Consider the following 20,766-nt stretch of genomic DNA (forward strand, 5'->3'; position numbering starts at 1 on the left):
CCTGGCTGCAGATCTAGCCCTCGGGAAGGGCTGAAACTAAGGCCAGGGCTACGTGGAGGCTGCCCAGCTGCTCCTGGGGTGGAGTAGCCACCCACCATGCAGCCTTGCCCCAGAGCAGCTACTGTGCAGCTCTGCTGATAAGGTACGTGGGACACAAATTCTTAGCGTATACCCATGCAGGCGTGCACCTTAGAGGGAACTATGCTTTCTGCTAGGAACTAGCAGCCCTGAAACCCTTTATGAGGATTTGAGCCCAGACACACATCTGTTGTGACTACCACAAACCTGAGCCTATCTTTAATAGCAAGCTTTGGTGGATCTTCAAGTCCTGCAAATACCAGAGAAGGGAAGCTGTTAGCTCTAGGTTTGCTGAAAAACAATACAGTAAAAACCCCAAACGGAGAAAAGCAGCGGCTGTGAAGCTACAGTTACAGTGGAATCCACACTCAGGGCTATGCATCAAATGCTATCCCTAAATTTAGCCTTCAAGAGAAAGGGTACAATAGTGAGCATACTGCCCTTCTTCCCATCTTTGCAGTAAGGAGACTGCTGCTCAGTGCAGGAGTGGTGTCTCAAGTCTGTCTTCACTAAGAACTTATATAGCTCTATCCATATAGCTCTATCTTTCAGGGGTGTGAAAAAAATAGATGTAGCTCTGCCAACCTATCACAAAGTGGACAATACTAGGTTGATAGAAGAATTCTTCTGTTGACCTAGATACCACCTGTGGATTGCCTATACCCATGAGAGAATGCCACCTGTAAGCATAACAGCATGTACACCGAAGTACTACAGCTGTGCCACTGTCAAGTTTTCAGCATAGACATACCCTGAGTGATTTCTGTAGTGAAGAGATAAATGACAAAGTACCTCCTTCAGGAAGGCTAGCTACTAGAGCTACAATGATACTTGGAAGCGGTCAGCGAATGAAATACAAACATTTAAACTGCCCATAGCAACTCTAAACAAAGTCTAAGTGACCTCTGGTGGACCACACAAATGGCTCTTTGCAAAGAAATGTTTTAAATATTCAGAACCATAAGCAAAGTGCCTCCATAAAGATTAACTGAACGTGGAGGAAGAATTTTTTTTTTTTTAACTAGGAAAAAAAAGACATAAGCTGTCTGAGGAAAAACAGAGTACAGATAATAAGTCTTTTGAGTCTGCCTTTTGGCGTAAGACTTGTGAGACTGCTCCAGAATTAACCATTTAAGTATGTCTCTTGCAAGGGGTTTTACAATGCCTTGATGGAAACTTCACACAGTAGCTCAGAGAACCATTAAGGCACACTGACAAGAAGCTTTGCAGTTTTGTGTAAGTGAACAACAAACAGCCACCTTCTGAGGGGTAGCTGTTGACCCATGACACTTCAGACAAAGATGCTTCTGAAGTAGAACAAGATGATTTCTCTGACTACAGCATGTCCTGAAACTGCTATAAAATATTTGTCATCCTGGCTTGGAACTTGGAAATACCAAACATTTCTGTCAAAAAGCACTGGAACTTTGTAAGTAGTTCCCTATTGCAGCAAAATGTCATAGGAGATTATTCATAGATTCTGATCCCAGTATGCCAAGACAGCTATGTTACCCCTGCATATAAACCATCTTCTCAATATTTCACAAAACCAGGAATGGAGAATGTCATCTGTGATCTCTGCTGAAAGCTAAGAACTAGACAATTGTGCAATGGCTGTATGAAATATAAAACTTTAGTATAGCAAAGAATACTGGGTTTCAAAACTACTGAAGTGAAACTTCATTATCTGAGGTGAGGAGGGCCTCAGGTTTTAATCAACACTGAGAAAAATGGACATCCTGAAGCCAGCCCTATGTTCACTGTTTGGACTGGGTGCAGGCTTGAGGATTTACAATGACAAGAACCCCCAAAAAAGTCTCTGAATAGGGGAGGGTACACTACTTTACACATTTCAAAGACAACTCTGCCAGCAAGCATATCTCATGAATAAAGCTTCATGTTTGTCACAGAGGTTATGGATTCTGTAACTTTCCATGACCTCCATGACTTCTGCAGTGGTCAGTGTGCCTGGTCCAGGGGTTTTATGAACAGCTCATGAAGACCCTGGGCCAGGCATATTGATTCTTGTTGGGGCAGTCTTGGACCCCCTCCTCCTGCAGCAATAGGAGTTTGTTTGTGGGTGGGGTGGGGTGGGGTGGGGTGGGGTGGAGAAGCGACAGGATTCAAGGCTGGAGTGCAGGGTAGTGCTTACCTGAAGGACTGAGCTCCTGGCTCCATGTATTGCCTCTGCCCACAGATATTGCCCCTGCAGCCCCCAGCCACGAGGCGTACCGATAGTTCAAACTAGCAAGCCATTCCGCACTATCTAGCCCGTGCCGCGTGTAGCCGCGCGGCACGGGGTTCGAAGAAGCCGGCATTTAAAAATGGCGCCGGCCGGCTTATGCAAATGAAGCCCAGGAAATTCAAATCCCGGGCTTCATTTGCAAGTGCGGTATGCCTACATTACCCCGCTAGTTCGAACTAGCGGGATAGTGTAGACATACCCTGACTCAGTTTCACTGCCATCCTCCCAGCACCCACAATGCCCCCTTTGAACCATGACCCCTCAAGCACCTGCAGCATCCCCTTGGGTTATGCCTTTCTTCAGTTCCCATGGCCCCCTGAGCCATTTTCCCCCTAGTAGCCTCCAGGTCATTCCCTCTCTCCTAAGTTTTATTTAGTCAGGGGTATATGGTAACAGTCATGCACAGGTCATGGGTGGTGAATTTTTGTTTAGTGCTTGTGGCTGATCCATGACTAATTAAAAATGCCTGGGACCACTAATGAAACAGAGTGCAGCTTTATAACTAGACAAGACCTATAACAACTGCCCAGTGGGTAAAAAAATACCATAACTTGTTAATAGGCATAGAGCATTTCATGTTTCTTTTTTTTTTTTGTAATCTTATGTTTCCAAATCCTCACACTTGTTTTTATCTGAACAGATCTCAAGCTGTATTAAATAAACTTCAATTCAGTTCTACTATAGACAAAGTTAAGTACCTTGCCTGACAGAGTGCTGAATTAAGATGAAACCAGTGAATAGGAGGGCACCACTTCAGAAAAGGAGGGAATTACTATACAATATGCACGTCCAGAAGATAAGTGACTAGGTACTCAGATGTAAATGCGTGGTCTATAAGCTGCAAGCCTACACTGAGACTGAACAGAGTTTAGAGTGTGCAGAACAGAATGAGATGCCTGCAATGAGAAGCTGGGGTGGACTTCCCTGGGTGGGCCCAGACAGGACTATCTTCTACTTAGTGAGGGAGATTCACACCAGACACCTCAGGTAACACCAAAAAGTGTCATAAGCTACCTCTGAAGAGGATTAATATAGAAGGGAATACTGGAGGCAAAGCCTCTGGTTAGGGTTGCCAGGTGGTTTTGAACCGGACAGTCCAGTATTTGAGCTCTCTGTTCAGGAAACAAATTGAGAAAATATAAATGAGAAAATATAAATGTCCGGTATTTTCTAAATAAGATGTAATGTAGATTGCGATGTAATGTCAAGTGTGACCAGTATTTTTGTTGAAACCATCTCGCAACCCTACCTCTGGGTCCAGGCCCAGAGCAATGGCATTCTGAGTGACAAAGGATCTTTTAACATCCCATAGGAATACTGGAAAGTAAACTAGTAGTAGCCACTGCCAGGAGGAGATGGTTCATCTGTTCAGAAGTGCGCTCCTTGTCCTTGTGTAGCCCTGACCAAACATCCCAAGGACACACATTTCCCTTTAGAAGGTAGTTTCCATTCTTTTGTTTCTTATTATGGGACCTACTATTCCATCTGTACGGAGTGTCCTTTCACTACCAGATACAACCCATCCTGGCTGATGAGGGGAGGCTTCAGCAGTGCTACTCAGTATGCTGAATAGAAGAGCAAATCTGGGGGCACTCACATCACTCTCCCATCTCCTGCCTCATGCATAGCCTCTGTCCACTACCACAAAATAGGAAAAACTTTCCTGGAAAATAGAAGTAGCATTAAACTTATACTTTAAGTCTCAAATCAATTGACTAAGGTTCTATTTAAGAGCCTAAGAGTTCCTTGATGCCAACTGTCAAAAGACACACCCAACACACTATAATACACTGTAGTTAGGATAGTTAGACAAAGTGTCTTGTATAATTCTTTGCATGCTAACTATACAGAAAAACATACAGTAATATTAATTACCAGTGTGACCTCAGTTGGTATGTGATACATGTGCTGGAAATACATTACTAAAATTATGTTCAGATCAAGCCATCTAAGTAAAGTGGATAAACAAGTCTGCCATGTTTTGTTGTCTGTCTTCACCGTAAATTGAGCATGGAAAGGCCAGAGATGATGGAAGTATAGAAAGGATAGAAAATAAGACACAGAATATCTTACTGCCCCTGTATAAAACTATGGTACCCCCCACATCTTGAATACTGTGTACAGATGTGGTGGTCTCACCTCAAAAAAGATATTTTGGTCTTGGAAAGGGTTCAGAAAAGGGCAACTAAAATGATTAGGGGTTTGGAACGGGTCCCATATGAAGAGAGGTTAAAGCGACTGGGACTTTTCAGTTTAGAAAAGAGGAGACTGAGGGGGGATATGATAGAGGTCTATAAAATCATGAATGGTGTGGAGAGGGTGAATAAAGAAAAGTTATTTATTAGTCCCTAAATGGAACTCCTTGCCAGAGGAGGCTGTGAAGGCTAGGACTATAACAGAGTTTAAAGAGAAGCTAGATAATTTCATGGAGGTTAGGTCCATAAAAGGCTATTAGCCAGGGGATAAAATGGTGTCCTTGGCCTCTGTTTGTCAGAAGCTGGAGAGAGATGGCACGAGACAAATCGCTTGATCATTGTCTTCGGTCCACCCTCTCTGGGGCACGTGGTGCTGGCTGCTGTGGCAGACAGGATACTGGGCTAGAAGGACCTTTGGTCTGACCCAGTACGGCTGTTTTTATGTTCTTATGTACATTTACATCTAATGTAAACAAATTAAGTTAACTGAAAAAGCAAATTTACCAGAGGATGAGGAAGACAGCATGGTGGCTGCACAACAAGAAAGGAAAGGAATTTTGTCAGGGTTTACTTTTTAGAGAATACATTTCAAAGTTTTACTGGACTACAAAAATAAGTGGAGAATATCAGTTACCCATTACTTAGGGAACAAGGAGACTGCACTTTCATTCTGTGAAAGCTGGATTTTCCTGTCAACAAGTGGCAAAGCTATTTAGACAAAGACATAACTTGCTAGACAAACCTTATAACAGAAATCGTGTTTCATTTTATTTGCAGCCATTTTGTTTCTCTCAGCTGGTCATCACTTAAATCTCTGTTCTGTGTTGTTAAACTTATTCTTAGTTTTACTACATCTCAGTTCTGTTACATTTAAGTAGAGTACAACCTTAGCTAATCTAACAGACTGGCTTGTACAGGCTGTCCCCGGGTTACGTACAAGATAGGGACTGTAGGTTTGTTCTTAAGTTGAATTTGTATGTAAGTCGGAACTGGTACATATTGTAGGGGAAACTCTAGCCAAACATTTTTTTTAGTTTTGGATAGCATAGGGAAAGGTTAACTCCCCTCTAATGTTTGTTTTGCTGTCTGTTCCCCTGTTCAGAAGATTTCACATCTATTTCTGTCCCTGTGACAAACTCAGGACTAAAGGAGTAACTCATCAAATACCAAACAGCTCTGCACCATGCTTTGAGCTAATAGCTTTATTTCCACACACCACCCAGGGTTCTAGGAGGAGGGCCCTTTTTTTGCTAACACAATGAGGCCAGCACTTTGTTTTGGTGGAGTCTTTGTTTGCCCAGGGAGCCCAGCATGTATAGGGGGAGGAGGGGCGGAGAGGCTGCTTTTGTCTGCTGTTCGGCAGCCTGTTGCTCAGGGGAGGGGGCAGCCTGTTGCTGGCAGGGGGGGGGAGGGGGGAGGCATGCAGGATGCGAGGCCGCGGGGGGGGGGGGGGGGGGGCAGCAGGCATGGGGAGGCACTTTTCCTCTGCCCGGCAGCTCTGCGGGACCCCAGTCGGAGCCGGCCCGAGGAGGAGGAGGATCCTAGGACCCAGGTGAGCGAGCCCCGGGAATGCTGCTGCCCATGTGCGGGAGTTGCCTCACCCCGTTCGTATCTAGGGATCCGACATAAGTCGGATCCACGTAAGTCGGGGACTGCCTGTATACCATTTCTCTGGAGATAGCCAACAATTTCTGGGACTGTCAGTGAGAGGGACATGTTTCTGGGGATCTCTGCTTCATTGATTTTTACCTGCATGACAATGTTAAGACTGGGGGACTCGAGGAGTATCCTGGTAAGGTGGACAGCCTAGTGTGACAGGGACTTCAGGAAAGACCCCACAGTCTTAGCAAGAGTGCTAACAGCATCTTACAGCTCTGGGAAGCTGTGAGGAAAGCTTCATACTAGCATCCAACGTACCCTGAATAGCTTCATGAATAAGTACTATATCAGGTCCTTTACTGTGGACCCACTGAATTAGTGACATCCTATCCTTCAGGAAAAGGGTGTATGTACACTGAGCCTTCTAAATGAGCTATAGTTAGTTCTAGAGAGGATACAAGATGAACAAAGGAAAATGGCAGCAGTCTGCATCAAAGTTCTTCTGACAGTCTGACCTTCTCCTTGTACTAGTGTATCCATACCAAGACCAACGAAGATAGAAAACTCTCAACCTTACAGGCAATACAGCGAAGGGGTAGAATAATGACGCTTTAACTTTAATGGCCTACAACACCCTTTTCCTCCCCAGTCAAAACTCTGACCGATGAGATTAGTGAAAGGTGCAACTAGAAATGATTTCCTTCCAGGGCCTGGAAAGCAACTACACAGAGAAGAGAGAAAACAGGAAGCAAAGTAATCATATCACTTTAGAAGAGGGCAAAAAGAGAAAAATAAGTTAGCCAGACACAGGCAACCTATATCTGCTAGAAGACAGGAAAGAACTGAAATGAACGACACAGCCCTTTTTAAAAAAGACCAATCACTTTAAGTTTAACTACACACCTGCTGGTAGAATTTTGCAACACCTACTACAGAATGCTAAAATGCTCATTTTAATTGAACACACTTATACATTCCAGTATAATTTTATCATTTAATATCTTTACATAAAGGATAAGAAAGAAACAGTTTTATACCATCTGCTCCAATTATGATTGCTAGCATTCCACGGACTAATTGTGACAAATTAAATGAATCTACACTGAGCTAGTTACACTTTAAGATCACAAACTTGAGAAAGAAAAGTCTATAAGATCATTTAGTCCATCCTCCTGCAAAAGCAGCACTGTTTCCAAAAGTATATTTTCTAGTCCTGTATCTAGTCTGTGTTTCAGTACAACTAAGCCTCAAGAAATAAGTTCAGTTAATGGTAAGGAGGGATTGGTACCATGCTTTATATCAGTGGTGTGCAACCCCCAAGGAGGTCACAGATGTCTTCCTGGGGGACCGTCAATGGCTGGGACCAGCCCCTGGCTTCCCAGGTCTAAGCCCCGCGCCACTCAAATTATCTTGGGGGTCGCAACACGAGTATATGGGGGTCATGGTTGGAAAAAAAAAAAAGATGTACACCGCTGCTTTATATCATATACCTTAAGTTCAATTTTAGGTGCATTCATTAAGAGACAAGATGCAAGGCAAAATATTTGCCATGGAAAATCTTGACTCCAAGTACTTCAGAGAGAGAATGATGGAGTATTATATAATAAAGGAGTCACAGGCTGACTCATCACAGAAGTATCTGCGTGCTATTGTGCCACTCAATTAACATGATAGTCCAGTAATATTTTGTTGGTCCAACAACAGGTGTCGCTTAAGGCATGAAGTGGATAACTCAAAACTACGTAAGAGAAGGCAGCTGAGGGAGACAATGAAAAATTAAGTATAATATTAATAGAAAAATTCTCTAAGTCATATGCAAAAAGACTTAAGCATATCTTTTCCAAAAACTGACATTCAGTACCTTTTTAAATTTTCCTTGTCGTTTTGCTGCAGACTGCCCCTGGGAGTTAGAACAACATACTGTAAGAAAACATGCACACACTACACAGGATGGAGACACCTTCTCTGTATGATTATGGTTTATTTTCAACCTAGAGAGCTCAAACTACTCAAGTGCCAGGTCTGTGATCAAAACATGCTCTTAAAGCATACCAATATCGGAATATTTTTTACATTACAAAACTGTTAATGCATTTTGTGTGTATACAGTTTGTTGTTCCTATTACAATGTAAATGTTAACCGCTTGGCTCAATGAAAAACGGCAACATGAACTTTAGAATACAACAATTGAAATTTTCAGATTAAAACTGAGTGGTACTGTTCCATTTTATAATTGTATAATTAATGTACAAAAATACTCCTGCATTTTTCTTTTCAGTTCACACATTGTTGCCTACTCTGCCCTTTATCACTTGGTGCACAGTGGTGGTCACGGATAGCAGCAGCAAGAATGTGACACTATTGATGGCACCCATCCAACAAACTGTTCCCACAATGTGATACAGAAGTGTAAAATTGTGTAAAGAATCTGAAGTGAAAAATTTCACTCAATGAGCTATTTTTCAAACCATTTTACAGAAAAAATCTGACTTGAAAAGCAATAACTACTGCACTTCTAGTGGCTTCCACTCTAGAAATACTGTACCTAATGGTTAATTTGATGTAAAGTAGTCTAGGCAAGAACAAAAAATTATTTTGCTGAATTTCAGACAAAAAGAAAATATCCTACACAATCATCATCATAGTTATGTTTATCAAAACAGCAATAACTGTCCAATCTTGCTGTGAATTTATTGTACATGCAAGTAAATGTATACCAAACTAAATCATCAGAGAGTTCCTGAAGTTCTTCTGGGCCAAGAAAATGCATGGCTTCCTGAATACAAATATTCTATTTTTCTTATAAAAATGTTACCTAACCTGCAATATTATACCCACCTAGATTTAATATCTTATGTTGTCTCCCTAATACAGAGCTAGGCAAACTGCAGCCCAAACTTACACTTTGATCCAGCCTGTGGACTGCAGCTAGCCACTTTTTACTGACATACTGCTGCTCATGTCATGCCTCCGGCAGCAGGATACTATTTAAATGGCTCTTGGCTTCCGGTCATGGTAATACCCTGGCAGGGGCTGGAGCCACAATCCCTTTAAATAGCTGTAGCAACCCTGGGTGGCTGCCAGGCAATGCGGTAGCGTCGGGGCCTGGAACTGTGAGCCCATTACTATGTGTTTAATTCAAAGCCTCCGGCCCCAGACAACTCTGGGGGAAGCCTAGACCCTAGCCCTGCCCCTTCCACCTCAGGCCCCACCTATTTCAGAGGTAGAGCCAGCCCATGACCATGTACCAAAATTCATTAAGTAGCCCCCCTGCAAAAATTATTTCCCACCCTACCTTAATACGTCATAAATCAAATGCATTTAATCTACCACTTTAAAAATCATTTCTTGGCCTGCTAAACAAGACTTCCTATGTCCCACCATAGAAAAAATGCAACATTTTCCATGGGAATAAAGAGCTTTCTACTGGGGAAAAAATTAGAAGTTTTTAAGGATGTAGAATATTTTATATGAACTAACTCTGTTCATATTCATATTTTATCAACAGTGCTCAGCTGTATTAATGGTTGGCAACATCAGAACTATGCAGCAGTTAAGAAATCCTGCCCCTGCGTTACAGTCTACAAAATAGATGTCTCCTAAATTTTAAAGTAAAACCTAAGTGTAGATGTCAAAAGGCACATTAATTTTGTGGAAGCTGCATGCATACCACATAAGTGACTAGAGAAGCAACATGCAAAAGCAAAACACATGAAGTCGTATTGTACATTTAAAAAATTATATTCTGATAGTCAATTATACACAGAACACAATTCTTACAAATTTGCCTTAACAGTGGGGGAAAAAAAAGTTGCTTCCAGAGCAACATAAAATGCTTCGGCACAATTTAAAATATTTTGTGGGAGATTTACAATTTATATATTATGTCAAATTAAACTGCAGGGATTACATTTTAAGTACAGGTTGAACCTTTCCAGTTTGGCATCCTTGGGACTTGACTGGTGTCCTGAACCATGGGAGGTCAATATTACCTAGCAATGTTACCAACACTTCCACTGATTATTGGGCTCTTAGAGGACATTTTAGGGGTAAATTAGAACTAAACAACAGCAGAGAACACAGAGACAGGACTGGCAGCTGTAAACAAACTTTATGGGACTGCAGGAAACCTATCCATGGTAAGTGATAACTAAAATCATGCCAGGCCATGGATGTTGCCAGACCAGAGAATGCCAGATAAAGAGGTTCAGTCTGTATTCAGAATTAAGTTTACCTATGTGTTTGACTTACTACATTAAGCGCTCTCATAACAGGAAGATTAAGAAAATAAGGCACAATGATCATCTTCAATACACAGAACTTCCCATTTAGAAAATTAGGAACTTTTCAGGACAGTCTTTATTAGTAAGTTTCAAGTACTTACAGCTTTCTTTCCAAGTTCTGTCTTAGACAACGTCAGAGCTCCTAAAAGATAGCATCCTGGTCCTGCTCCCTTAGGTATTCTGATTTAAAAAAAAAGAAAAAAGGGGGAAAGTACAAACAATTAAACAACAATATACTGAAACAACAAGTTCCACTAACACTAAACATATAAAGAATTCGAAACTGTCAAACAGCAATACTTGTGTCACATTTTGTTAATCTGTTTGCAATACAGAATTAGCTTTCTAATGTTTGTATGTACCATATTGAAGGGTATCATTTTATTTGAGTTTATAGAGGCAGCTGGTCATTTAAACTGGAAAATAGGTTACTCCAGGGGCCAGCAACCTTTTCAAAGTGACATGCCAAGATTTAACCCTCCTGCCCTGGGCCGTGCTGCATTTCAAAGCGGCAGCGCCCCTGCTGCACAGTGTTTCAAAGTGGCAGCACCGCAAGGAGCCCAGCACTGCTGCTTTGAAATGCCCTGTGCTCCCTACAGCGCTTTCACTTGTGAAGTGTAGCAACAGCCCTGGGGCTACTGCTACACTTCAAAGGCCAAGGTGCCCTTATCAACTAATCAAACAGTCGATGCAAATTGCATTGACTATTCGATTAGCCAATTCATCTAAATTTAACATCCTTAACACAAACCTTTCCGCAGACTATCAGTTGCTAATGAAAAATCACCGTTAATTACATAATTACGCCCGAGCTATTTTGCTAGTGCTGCAGCTGGGGAGAACAGTTTAATTCAAATTATGAAACAGATTAAGCAGTCTTCCTCATCCTCTGATCATTTTAACTTCAGTTTAAATATAAACAAATACATTTGCTTTTTCAGTTAAATTAAAGTAAAATGGCAAAAAAGGTTCAATGTTTTCTTTATTTATGGCAGGGGTAAAGAACTTTTTTGGGTTGGGGGGTCACTGACCCATGGGGCGGGGGGAGGGGGAAAATCAGTTGAGGACTAAGCGAGTGAGAAGCAAAAGAACTCCCAAATCCCCCATCCCTCACTGATGTGGCCTCACACTCACACTCCCCTCTGGTGCTCCAGCTCCACAGAGTAAGGGGACAGGACAAGGAGGACTGAAGTACAGGGCTTCCCATAGGCAAGATTTTCTACTCTGGGGTCCAAAGTTACTGGATTTTGTGGACCCTCTTAGGCTCTGGGGTGAGAACAAAAATGAGGGGTTCAATGTGTGGACAGGGCTGCAGTGAATGGGAGAGGGATGCAGGTCAGGTTGAGGAGGGCAGGGTCTGGAAGGGAATTTGGCAACAGGAGAGGGTGGTGGTATGAGAGGGAGTTTAGGCACAGGAGGAAATTTGAGGAACAACACAGAAAAGGTGAGAGGGTGAGCCAAATAGCTAGCTGTGGAGGGAGGCAAAGTAAAATTGTATCCCCCCACTCCCCTATGTTTCCTCTGCTCCAGCTTCACGCACCTCAGCCTTCGCTCCCCCCCCCCCCATCCTGCCCCAAATCCTCTTTCATTCCCCTCCTGCCCCCACTCCCATGGCCCCCAGTGCACTTACCAGCAAGGGAGCAGCACTGGGGCGAGGAGAGGCCGGGGGGTAGGGCAGCCTGCAGGCTGCTGCTCCGGGGCAGAAAGAGCCTGGGGCTACCCAAGACTGGCTCCAGCCCAGGTGAGCACAGAGGGGTGCTGGGGGAGGGTCTCCCTGACTCTGCACACAGCTTGCGGGGAGCAGTCCAGCATGCCGTGCCTAGCCATCCAGCCCCAGCTCTGGAGCAGGCCCAGCCCTGCCCCGCCACCTCCCAAAGCAAGAAGCCTGTAGCCAGGAAGGTGGGGGTTAACCCCATAACTCCTAGGAGCTGCATGCCCAGGCTGGGTAGGGGCAGCCCCAGGGATGTGCATGTCTCTCCCAGTAGGAGACCGGAGCTAGTGCTCCAGCCTGCAGCTGAACAGCTGAAGCTATAGCTGCAGCATGAGCCCCAGGCTGCGCAGGGAGGAGGGGTGGGGCTGAGCTCCCTCCCCGTGTGCCTCAGGAAATTGGCTCGCATGCCACAGGTTGCCAACCCCAGATTATGCCAACTTACTTGTCATCAGGCAGAGATGTAACAAAGAATGGTTGACTGTGTTTGGGGGGCAATGTCAAACTGTTTGATTTCTTTTTTCCTAAGAGAGCATGGCTATGGTTTTCGTAAATATCTAAACTCAAAGTATTGGACAGCCTGTGAGAAACAACAAATGGTAGGTCTTTGATGCGATCCAGGTCATTATTCTGTTCATGACGGATTTGTAACCGAATAGTGTAATCTCCTTTCTCCAGTTTTAAGGAATACTGAATGAAAGAAAAAGAAAGGTTTCATAAAAAGCCAAGGTTAATAAGTTTCATTATGCACACACAATCCTACAAATAAAATCAGAATTATGTTCTTCCTGAACCAATACATCTCTGACTGTTCTACATTTATATTAATGAGCAATAAAAGGGAATAATGCCCAGTCTCTTGCTTTCAATGGAAAGAACTCATTGACAGTACTTTGTACTATATATAGAGGATTATAGTCTTACTTTGTATTAATCTGGGAATCTTTGCCAGAGGTCTTTAAAATACTTTAACTACCAGAGGTTGCAAATGTATTCTCTTTCACACAGTATTGAGTATTCAAGCCTGAATATGTATAAGATGTTGCAGCCCTTCTCCTTAGTGCCTTTTGTCATTTCAAAGATGGTATTCTAAACTCCAAAGAAGTGGGGATGGAAAATAACATGTGCCCGCATGCACCCAATTCTAATAATTACACCTGTAGTCATAGCAAAATGTAGGACTATGTAGCACTTTAAAGACTAACAAGATGGTTTATTAGATGAGCTTTCGTGGGCCAGACCCACTTCCTCAGATCAAATAGTGGAAGAAAATAGTCACAACCATATATACCAAAGGATACAATTAAAAAAAATGAACACATATGAAAAGGACAAATCACATTTCAGAACAGAAGGGGGATGCGGGGGGGGGGGGGGGAGGGGGGAAGGAAGTCATGTAATCCACTGAACATTGGCTGTCCAGAGAAACATTTTTGAAGACTAATGAGAAGCTGTGATTCAAGAGAACTTCAACTGCAATACAACTCTTTCAAACTAGGCAGCAGACCTTGAAACTAAGTACACAAAGCAATGTTTGAAGGTGCGGATCTAGGTGATGGAAACAATTTGCAGATATCTATGATAAGGATGTTTCTAAGACGTTACAGAAGTTCCCTTACTCCTAGTGCAAGCTGTAAGAACTTAAAGATACCAGTGGAAAAAAAAAATCACAGGTTGTGCAATTTTGAATTAAGATGCAATATCAGTCGGAATAATGAGAGAATAAACCCCTTACTGCAATCCTACTTTTATGTACTATAATCTAGCTAATTTCATCCTGAGCTGTGTCTTCTTGTGATAGTTACTATGAGTCTGCACTGTGTCAAAGTTACGTAGCCCAGCTTCTCCTAGCACTACCAATTTACTAATTTTCTTCCTTAGAGATTTGTTTATATGGAAATAAGACCAACAAGAGAGCCACATTGTCATTATCAGGGCTTGACAAATTATGGAAAACCCTCCCCCTAAAAAAGTGTTTTTTTAATGACAAATTCCTAATAAGAATAAGAGCAGTAATTACTAATACGTTCTTAATAAATATCACCCAAGCTGCCATGTCTCCTCCCCTTGCTCCATCAGCTCCCATTGGTGCCTGCTGCCCCCCCCAACCCCTCACTCTCCTCTGCTATCCTGACGCCTGTCCTTCTCACTGCCCTCAGCCCTCCTGAGACCTGCCCCCCTTCGCCAGTCCTTCTCTCCCCCCTGTGCCCACGCCTCCAGTAGCCCACTCTGATCACGTGAGCTACCCCTCCTCATCCCCTCTCCTAACACCTCCCTCTACACCTGCCCTGCCTCTCTCCTCTGGTGCTGGGTTCATCCCCTGCAGGTGCCTGCCCTTCTGCTTCACCCCCAGAATCTCCTGGCACCTGCACCCTCCTGATGCCTCCCCCTTCGCTCAATGCCCCTGCCTGCCCCCTTTGCCCTCTTTTTTCTCTGATACCCACCCCCTCAGCACCCTCTGCTCCCATTCCCCTCACGACACTGTGCCTTCACACATGCATTGCTCCATCTCCACCTTCCTCATGCCCACCCCTTCTTTCAAGCCTTCTCCCAGCACTTCCCCCTCCCCCCTCTATCCCCCAGTGCTCTTACCCTCTCCTCTCCCAGCATCACCCTGTCCCCCCTCCCACTGACACCTCCCCTCCTGCCCTTTTCCTCGTTGTCTCCACTTGGCCCCCTGGGATTTGTCTCTCCTGCACTCTTGTCCCTTGGGGCCTTCACCTTTCTTCTTCTCCTGACCTCCTCCCCTCCCCTCCACACAAGCACCTTCCCCATATTTTCCCCCTCCTCTCCCCACAACCCAGCCCCTTCCCCTCCCCCAGGGACAGCTCTAGGTTTTTTGCTGTCCCAAGCAAAACATTGCCCCCCCCCCCGCTTTTTTTGTTTTCTTTTACGCGTTTGCATTTTGCAATGGTTTTTTTTTGTTTGTTTGTTTTCATTTTTGTCCCAGCATTTTAGCCCTATAAATAGCAAATAGCATTTTCATTCATTTTTTTCCATAAAGGCAAGGGCGCTTCAAGTGAACTCCCCCTTCCACTCGCTGCTAGGTCACAACAGCCTCTTCCCTGCCCTGTCCAGCCTCTCCCTATGGACAAGCACTCCTCACTCCCAACCCACAGGGGAAACAGAGTGCAGGGACAGCACAGAGCCAGAGGGGTGCAGGGAACAGTGAGGGGACAGGGGTGGTGCGGGGAACAGGAGGCACAAAGCCAGAGGGACGCATGGATCGGGGGGGGGGGGGAAGCAGTGTGCAGGGTGCGGTGGAGGCACAGAGAATGGGACACGGGGAACGGGAGGGGCAGAAGCATTAGAGTCTAGGGGCAGTGTAGGGAATGGGCACCACAGAGCTGGGGGGCAGGGATCGGGGGGGGGGGAGCAGAGTGCGAGGGCGGCGCAGAGCCAGAGGGAGAGCAGGGGATCCAGGGTGGAGGGGCGGCGTGGGGAATGGGTGGCGGGAGCCAGATGGGGCGCGGGGTGGGTGCAGCAAGCCGAGTGGTCGGCCGGGAGCCATCTCTCGCCGGCAGAGCGGGGCCTGGCTGTGCTGCAGCCAGCTGCTGAGGACACACAGCCAGAGCTAAGCTGCTGTGGCCATTTAAAATTGTCTGCCGGTGCCCCGCCTCCCTGCGCCGCAGCTGCACGCGGGCAGCCTGGCGCTGAGAATTGCAGCACTTCCCCCTCCCCGGCAGCGCTCTGCTCTTCCGCCGGCCAGCGGATCGGATGGGGCCGCGCCGCCCATAGTGCGGGCTTCGGCCAGCCTGTTACAACGGCCCACCGGGCCAGTCCGCCCCTGCACTCGCCAGCTGGCAAGATCCTCCCGCCAAAGAACTCTCCCACAACCAGCCTCTAGCACTTCAAAAGGCATTAATTGAGGCTATATTAGAAATGCAATAAAGGTATCTCTGATATGACAAAGGCAACCACTTTGCTAAACAAATACCAGTACTAGGAAGAGCCTTACACCAAAACCTGAAATGATGCAACATCTTAAAGACAGGGATTGCAGTTCATTTCTCTGGTAGCATTGGTAACACTAAGGAAACAGTCACATGATAAAAGTTTTTGGTAGTTTTAAAAAAAGGCAAGTTTTTCATATCTTATTCTTTTTGGTAAAGAAAGGAAGGAAACATATTCCACCTGATGGAGAAAACTGGAAATTTCCAGTTAGCAAGTTCCTTTTTCAAAATACACCACTCAAAAGTTCAATTATGATGTTCATCCAATGGCAGAGTATACTTATACCCAGAGGTTGGATCTAGACTGGAGCGAGGTAGACAAAGAAAAGGAGGAATATTTTCATAATATGTAGAATGTCTAATCAGGTAAATATATCCTTCTGTACCTGGTGTGGATAAGCGTCACCTGATCCCATTTGTCTTTTATTCTGGTCAAATATAATCCACAGCTGGCTGTCAAATTCAGATTCATACAACAATTCACAAAGCAATGGACAGCTTGGAGTCACTTCTCCACTCTTAGGCTATAAAACAAAGTCAAAACACAACTGAATATTGTATACTATATAGTTTCATAAATATTCTTTTTAGTAATAGGTCTAAATTCATAATAAAACAAACAATCCTTCCAATTCACTATTAACCATAATAGTTCTCCCAGGTTGCATTACAACAGGCATAGACTATGAAAAGACCCCAAGATTCTGTGATCCAACTTACACTAGGAGTTCTCCCAATTCCTTGTGCTAAGAAATGGACTAAAAAAAGTTCTAGACACACACTTTAAAACGGTGTTAAAGAACCAATTACAAAACTTACTTGATGAAAGTTGTATGTCAAAATCATCTCATACAGCTGCCGATTATTTGGCAAAACATCTCTGGATCCTAAAGGTTTTATTTTAGCACTCACTGGTCTGCAATTAAACACAACAGCAAGTTTTAGAAACAGCCTGCCTTAATTTGCCCAGTTTGTCTAAACAGGAAAACATGAGGTAATTAATAATCCCATCTTCAGATCAGGGTGTAAAGAGCATACAGTAAATAAGGCACAGGGGTCACACACTGAATGAGGAGAAAAAAATTAAATGGCTGCTCTTTAAGGCTACTTCTAGACAGGGGAGCTATTTCGGGATATAGGAAATATCCTTAAATAGCAATTCTGTCTTTAAACACACTTGTTATTTCAAAATATATTTCAAAATAACGGGTGCACTATTTCAGCATCCCTGTAATCCTCATTCCATGAAGGTTGAGGGACTTGTTGGAATAGCGCTTTATTTTGAAATTACCTCAAAATAAGCTATGCAATTTGAATAGTGCAAATTGAGTAGCTTATTTCGAGGTAAGGATGCATCTGTATTGCACCATAAGTGATCACCATCCCCCCATGCTATGTAGGGAATGAGATTGGTCCTATCGGGGGGGAAAAATGTGATGACATAAATCAAAGACCATCTTAATGCATAAGTACTAAGGGGCAGAATTAAGGTTGCTCCAGGCAACCTTAATTATGGCATTTCCTAACTTTAGAGTGTTTCACCTTGTAACTTTAGTTTTCTTTAAATAGTGTGTGTAATTTCCTAGGATAAACACAAACAAATTCTATCATGTGGCATCATACTTGGACCCAATGGGGATATCAATAGGGGTTTGAACCATTATAGACAGAAGTCAGTCCCCTCTGTCACTTGAGCTAATGACTGACAGTAGTAGCAGGTTGTCATCTTCTGTATGGTCCAGCACCAGAGGGAGAAAGGACAGTAAATGCTGTGAAATCCCCTAGCAGAGGAAAGGTGAGCCTTCAAGGACCTTGGATTACATTCTAAGCTCAGGAGGAAAGTGTGTTTCAATGGACAAAGGCCCTTCCTTCCAGTTTTCCCCTCAAGCTTAACTTGTCCTCTTTCCCATCCCGTCCAACAACCTGTCTTGTGTTTCCTCTACCCTGGCTCCTTGTCCCAGTCTAATTCTCCTTGCCTACCCATGACCAGTTTCCACTCCTCAAGCTTCTCATTCTTACCACATTTTCCTTGCTCAGCCAATTCTAGTCTCCCCAGGAGGATCCCAGTCTTGAGTACCAGCCTTCTATTCACACCATCCCAGTTGGTGTCCCCCATCCCAGTTGGTCCCAGTTTTTCCTCTCCGGATTTCTTGCCCTGTCTTGCTCTTTCTTCCCCACAGCCTCCCCTGCCCCTCCCCCCACCCTCCCCATTTCCCCCAGTTCCTTGTCCTAAGCAGTTGCAATTTACTCCTCACCCACTTTCCAGCTCATCAGATTTCCCATCTCCTCCCCCTCCCAGGCAGCTCCTTATCTAATCTCACTGTTTCTCCTCTCTCATTAACAGGCTCTCAGACCCAGCTTCACTCCCTCCACAATCCTTTAAGCTTTCAGTTCTTATCTTCTTGCTCAACTCCTCTTAGTCCCTAATTATTTCTGGAGCCTTGTAACAGTTTCTGTTCTGGCTCCCACCAGCACCTCTCTCATCAGGATTCCTGTTCCTATCTCAGGAGTGGGCAATAATTTTTAACAGGGGACAATTCAAAAGGGATAGAAGAGGTGGGGCCTTGGACAAAAGGAGCAGAGCCTTTAATAGCAGGAGTTGAAAGGGCTTGCACCTCTCCTGCAGCTCCCAGGCATCATGTTAGCCAAAGACAGAGCTGCAAGCCCTTTAAATTCCTGCTATTTAAAGGGCTCACTGCTCCTGGCATCACTGCTAGCATATTGCCTGGGAGCTAGGGAAACAAGCCCTTTCAACTGCTTATATTCAATGGGCTCATACCTTCCTTGGGGCTTTTGCCTGCCAGCCATGGGGAAGGCATGATCCCTTTAAACAGAAGCAGTTGAAAAGGCTTGCGTGTCCCTGGTTCTCAGGCAATGGGGCTAGGGTTAGGGTTAGCAACTAAACCCTAAGAAGGCTGAACATATGCAAAAAACTTTTTTCAAGGCTTGTAACTTGGCCAGATTTGTATAGATTTTCATAGGAATAGTAAAGCCAAATTTCAAGTTCCTGTTCTAAAGCACAAGAGCACTATACCTTCTCAAACACACTGAACAGTGTTAAACACATTGCTGAATGTGTTTTTTTAAAAATTTGCCTTATTCTCTGAAAGTGCAGTTTAGGCTGTTTATCCATATGGGCTGAAATCTTCCATAGGGTTTTCTTTTTCAAGTGGGCTTAAAGTTGGTCAGTTATAAGAAACTGAAAAAGGATCTGAAGAAATGTGTTGAACAGGCAACCTTACTAAAAAAGATTCTACCCACTTATTATAGTTACCCGGAAACAACCAGAGATTCTAGATATTAATGTTCATTTTTATAGTTAACTCATGTTATTTTTCAGAATTACATAGTAAGATTAGCTAATTTGCAACAGTCCCCAAAACAGCAACTGTACCTGAGTGTTTGGACCCAGCTTTTCAGATTTATGCAAGGAGCAGTTTCTTCATATTTTAGTGTGGACTGAACATCAAATCGGACAATGCCTTCTGAAGCATGCTAAAAAAAGTTTAACAATTAACTTGGTTCCCAGCTTTATTTATAAGATACATATAAAATTCTAATCCATAACTGGTCTTTCTTCAGAAAAGAACAACAAGAGTATAGCGGTAGAAGGGACTTCACAAGAGAACTTCTAGTCCAGTCCCCACACAAGGCAGGCTGAGTGTTATCCAGATTATTCCTGACAAGGTGTTTATCTAAACTGCTCTTAAAAACCACCAATGAGAAATTCCACAAAGTTTCCTAGGCAATTTATTCTGGAGGTTACCTACCCTGATAATCCAAAAACTACAAAACTGTTACATACTCCCACAGTCTTCTCTTCCCTAGACTAAACAAATCCAGTTTGTCTGTATGAAGTAGGAATTTTTAATCCAAACAGAAATAGAATATGTTTAATTATATATTCAAGAGGCTTATTATACAACTTTGAAAAATCTAGCAGGGTGCCTGTATTTATGAGTATGGTACTAGGATGTTAAATTGCAGTTATCTGGCTAATCGTTTAGTTAAAAGAATGTGCATTGACTACACAATTAGTCAATAAAGGACTGCTCTGCAGAGCTGCAGCAGAGGTAGCTCCAGGAGCCAGCTCGAGTCGGGATTGGGCAGTCCAGGCTCGGGGCTGCTCTGGGAGCCACGTGCGCTGAAACTCTGCATTTTAAACTTAGTAAGAACCGCTGGGCTCTAGCTCTTACTACACTTAAAATGCAGAGGCACAGCAACCTGGACCAGCATGAGCTGGGACTGCTTATTCCAGGCTTGCACTGAGTCCAGCTAACCCGGTTTGCCATGAACAGAGGTTGCTCCAGGAACAGCCTCTGGCTGAGAGCAGCTCCCCACTAGCACCTGGAAACAGTGCTGGGGGGGAACCATGTTTTAAGCTGGGTCCCTCCAGCACCAGCCTGTCCCCCCTGGCCTTGCTGCTTCTCAGAGACAGCAGGGGGAGCGGGAGGGAGGGAGGGAGGGAATAGTCAATACTCCATTCAACTACTCAATAAGCTTATGCTTAATGGGTAGTCAACTACTCGCTAACATCCCTATCAAGTTGGTAATTGCATAATTTCATGTGGTCGATTCAAATGTGTTTTACAGACCTTGATCTTACTTTACATTACAATAAAAAATGTAAAAGCACACATGCTTTTACATTTATTCGAAGAGTGTTCACTGCGCTGGCAAACAAGTCGACTGTGACATACAATA

The 20,766-nt window shown here is 44.0% G+C and overlaps 1 protein-coding gene across 2 annotated transcripts in view; it reads right to left on the reverse strand.

Moving 5' to 3' along the window:
- Positions 1-20,766, reverse strand: part of TPP2 (tripeptidyl peptidase 2) — an 83,664-nt gene that overhangs the window by 22,381 nt on the left and 40,517 nt on the right. Inside the window, exons 19-24 of one of the 2 annotated variants that reach the window (XM_075918739.1) lie at positions 19,457-19,557; positions 16,882-16,978; positions 16,449-16,586; positions 12,555-12,799; positions 10,503-10,581; positions 7,979-8,017 (exon numbers count right to left, since the gene is read on the reverse strand). In XM_075918739.1, coding sequence (XP_075774854.1) covers positions 7,979-8,017; positions 10,503-10,581; positions 12,555-12,799; positions 16,449-16,586; positions 16,882-16,978; positions 19,457-19,557 — 699 coding nt within the window. The remainder of the gene's footprint in view (positions 1-7,978; positions 8,018-10,502; positions 10,582-12,554; positions 12,800-16,448; positions 16,587-16,881; positions 16,979-19,456; positions 19,558-20,766) is intronic. The other variant, XM_075918740.1, reaches the window with a different exon arrangement.

Source organism: Pelodiscus sinensis, chromosome 1 (assembly GCF_049634645.1).
Source record: "Pelodiscus sinensis isolate JC-2024 chromosome 1, ASM4963464v1, whole genome shotgun sequence".
NCBI classification, from domain to species: Eukaryota; Metazoa; Chordata; order Testudines; family Trionychidae; genus Pelodiscus; species Pelodiscus sinensis.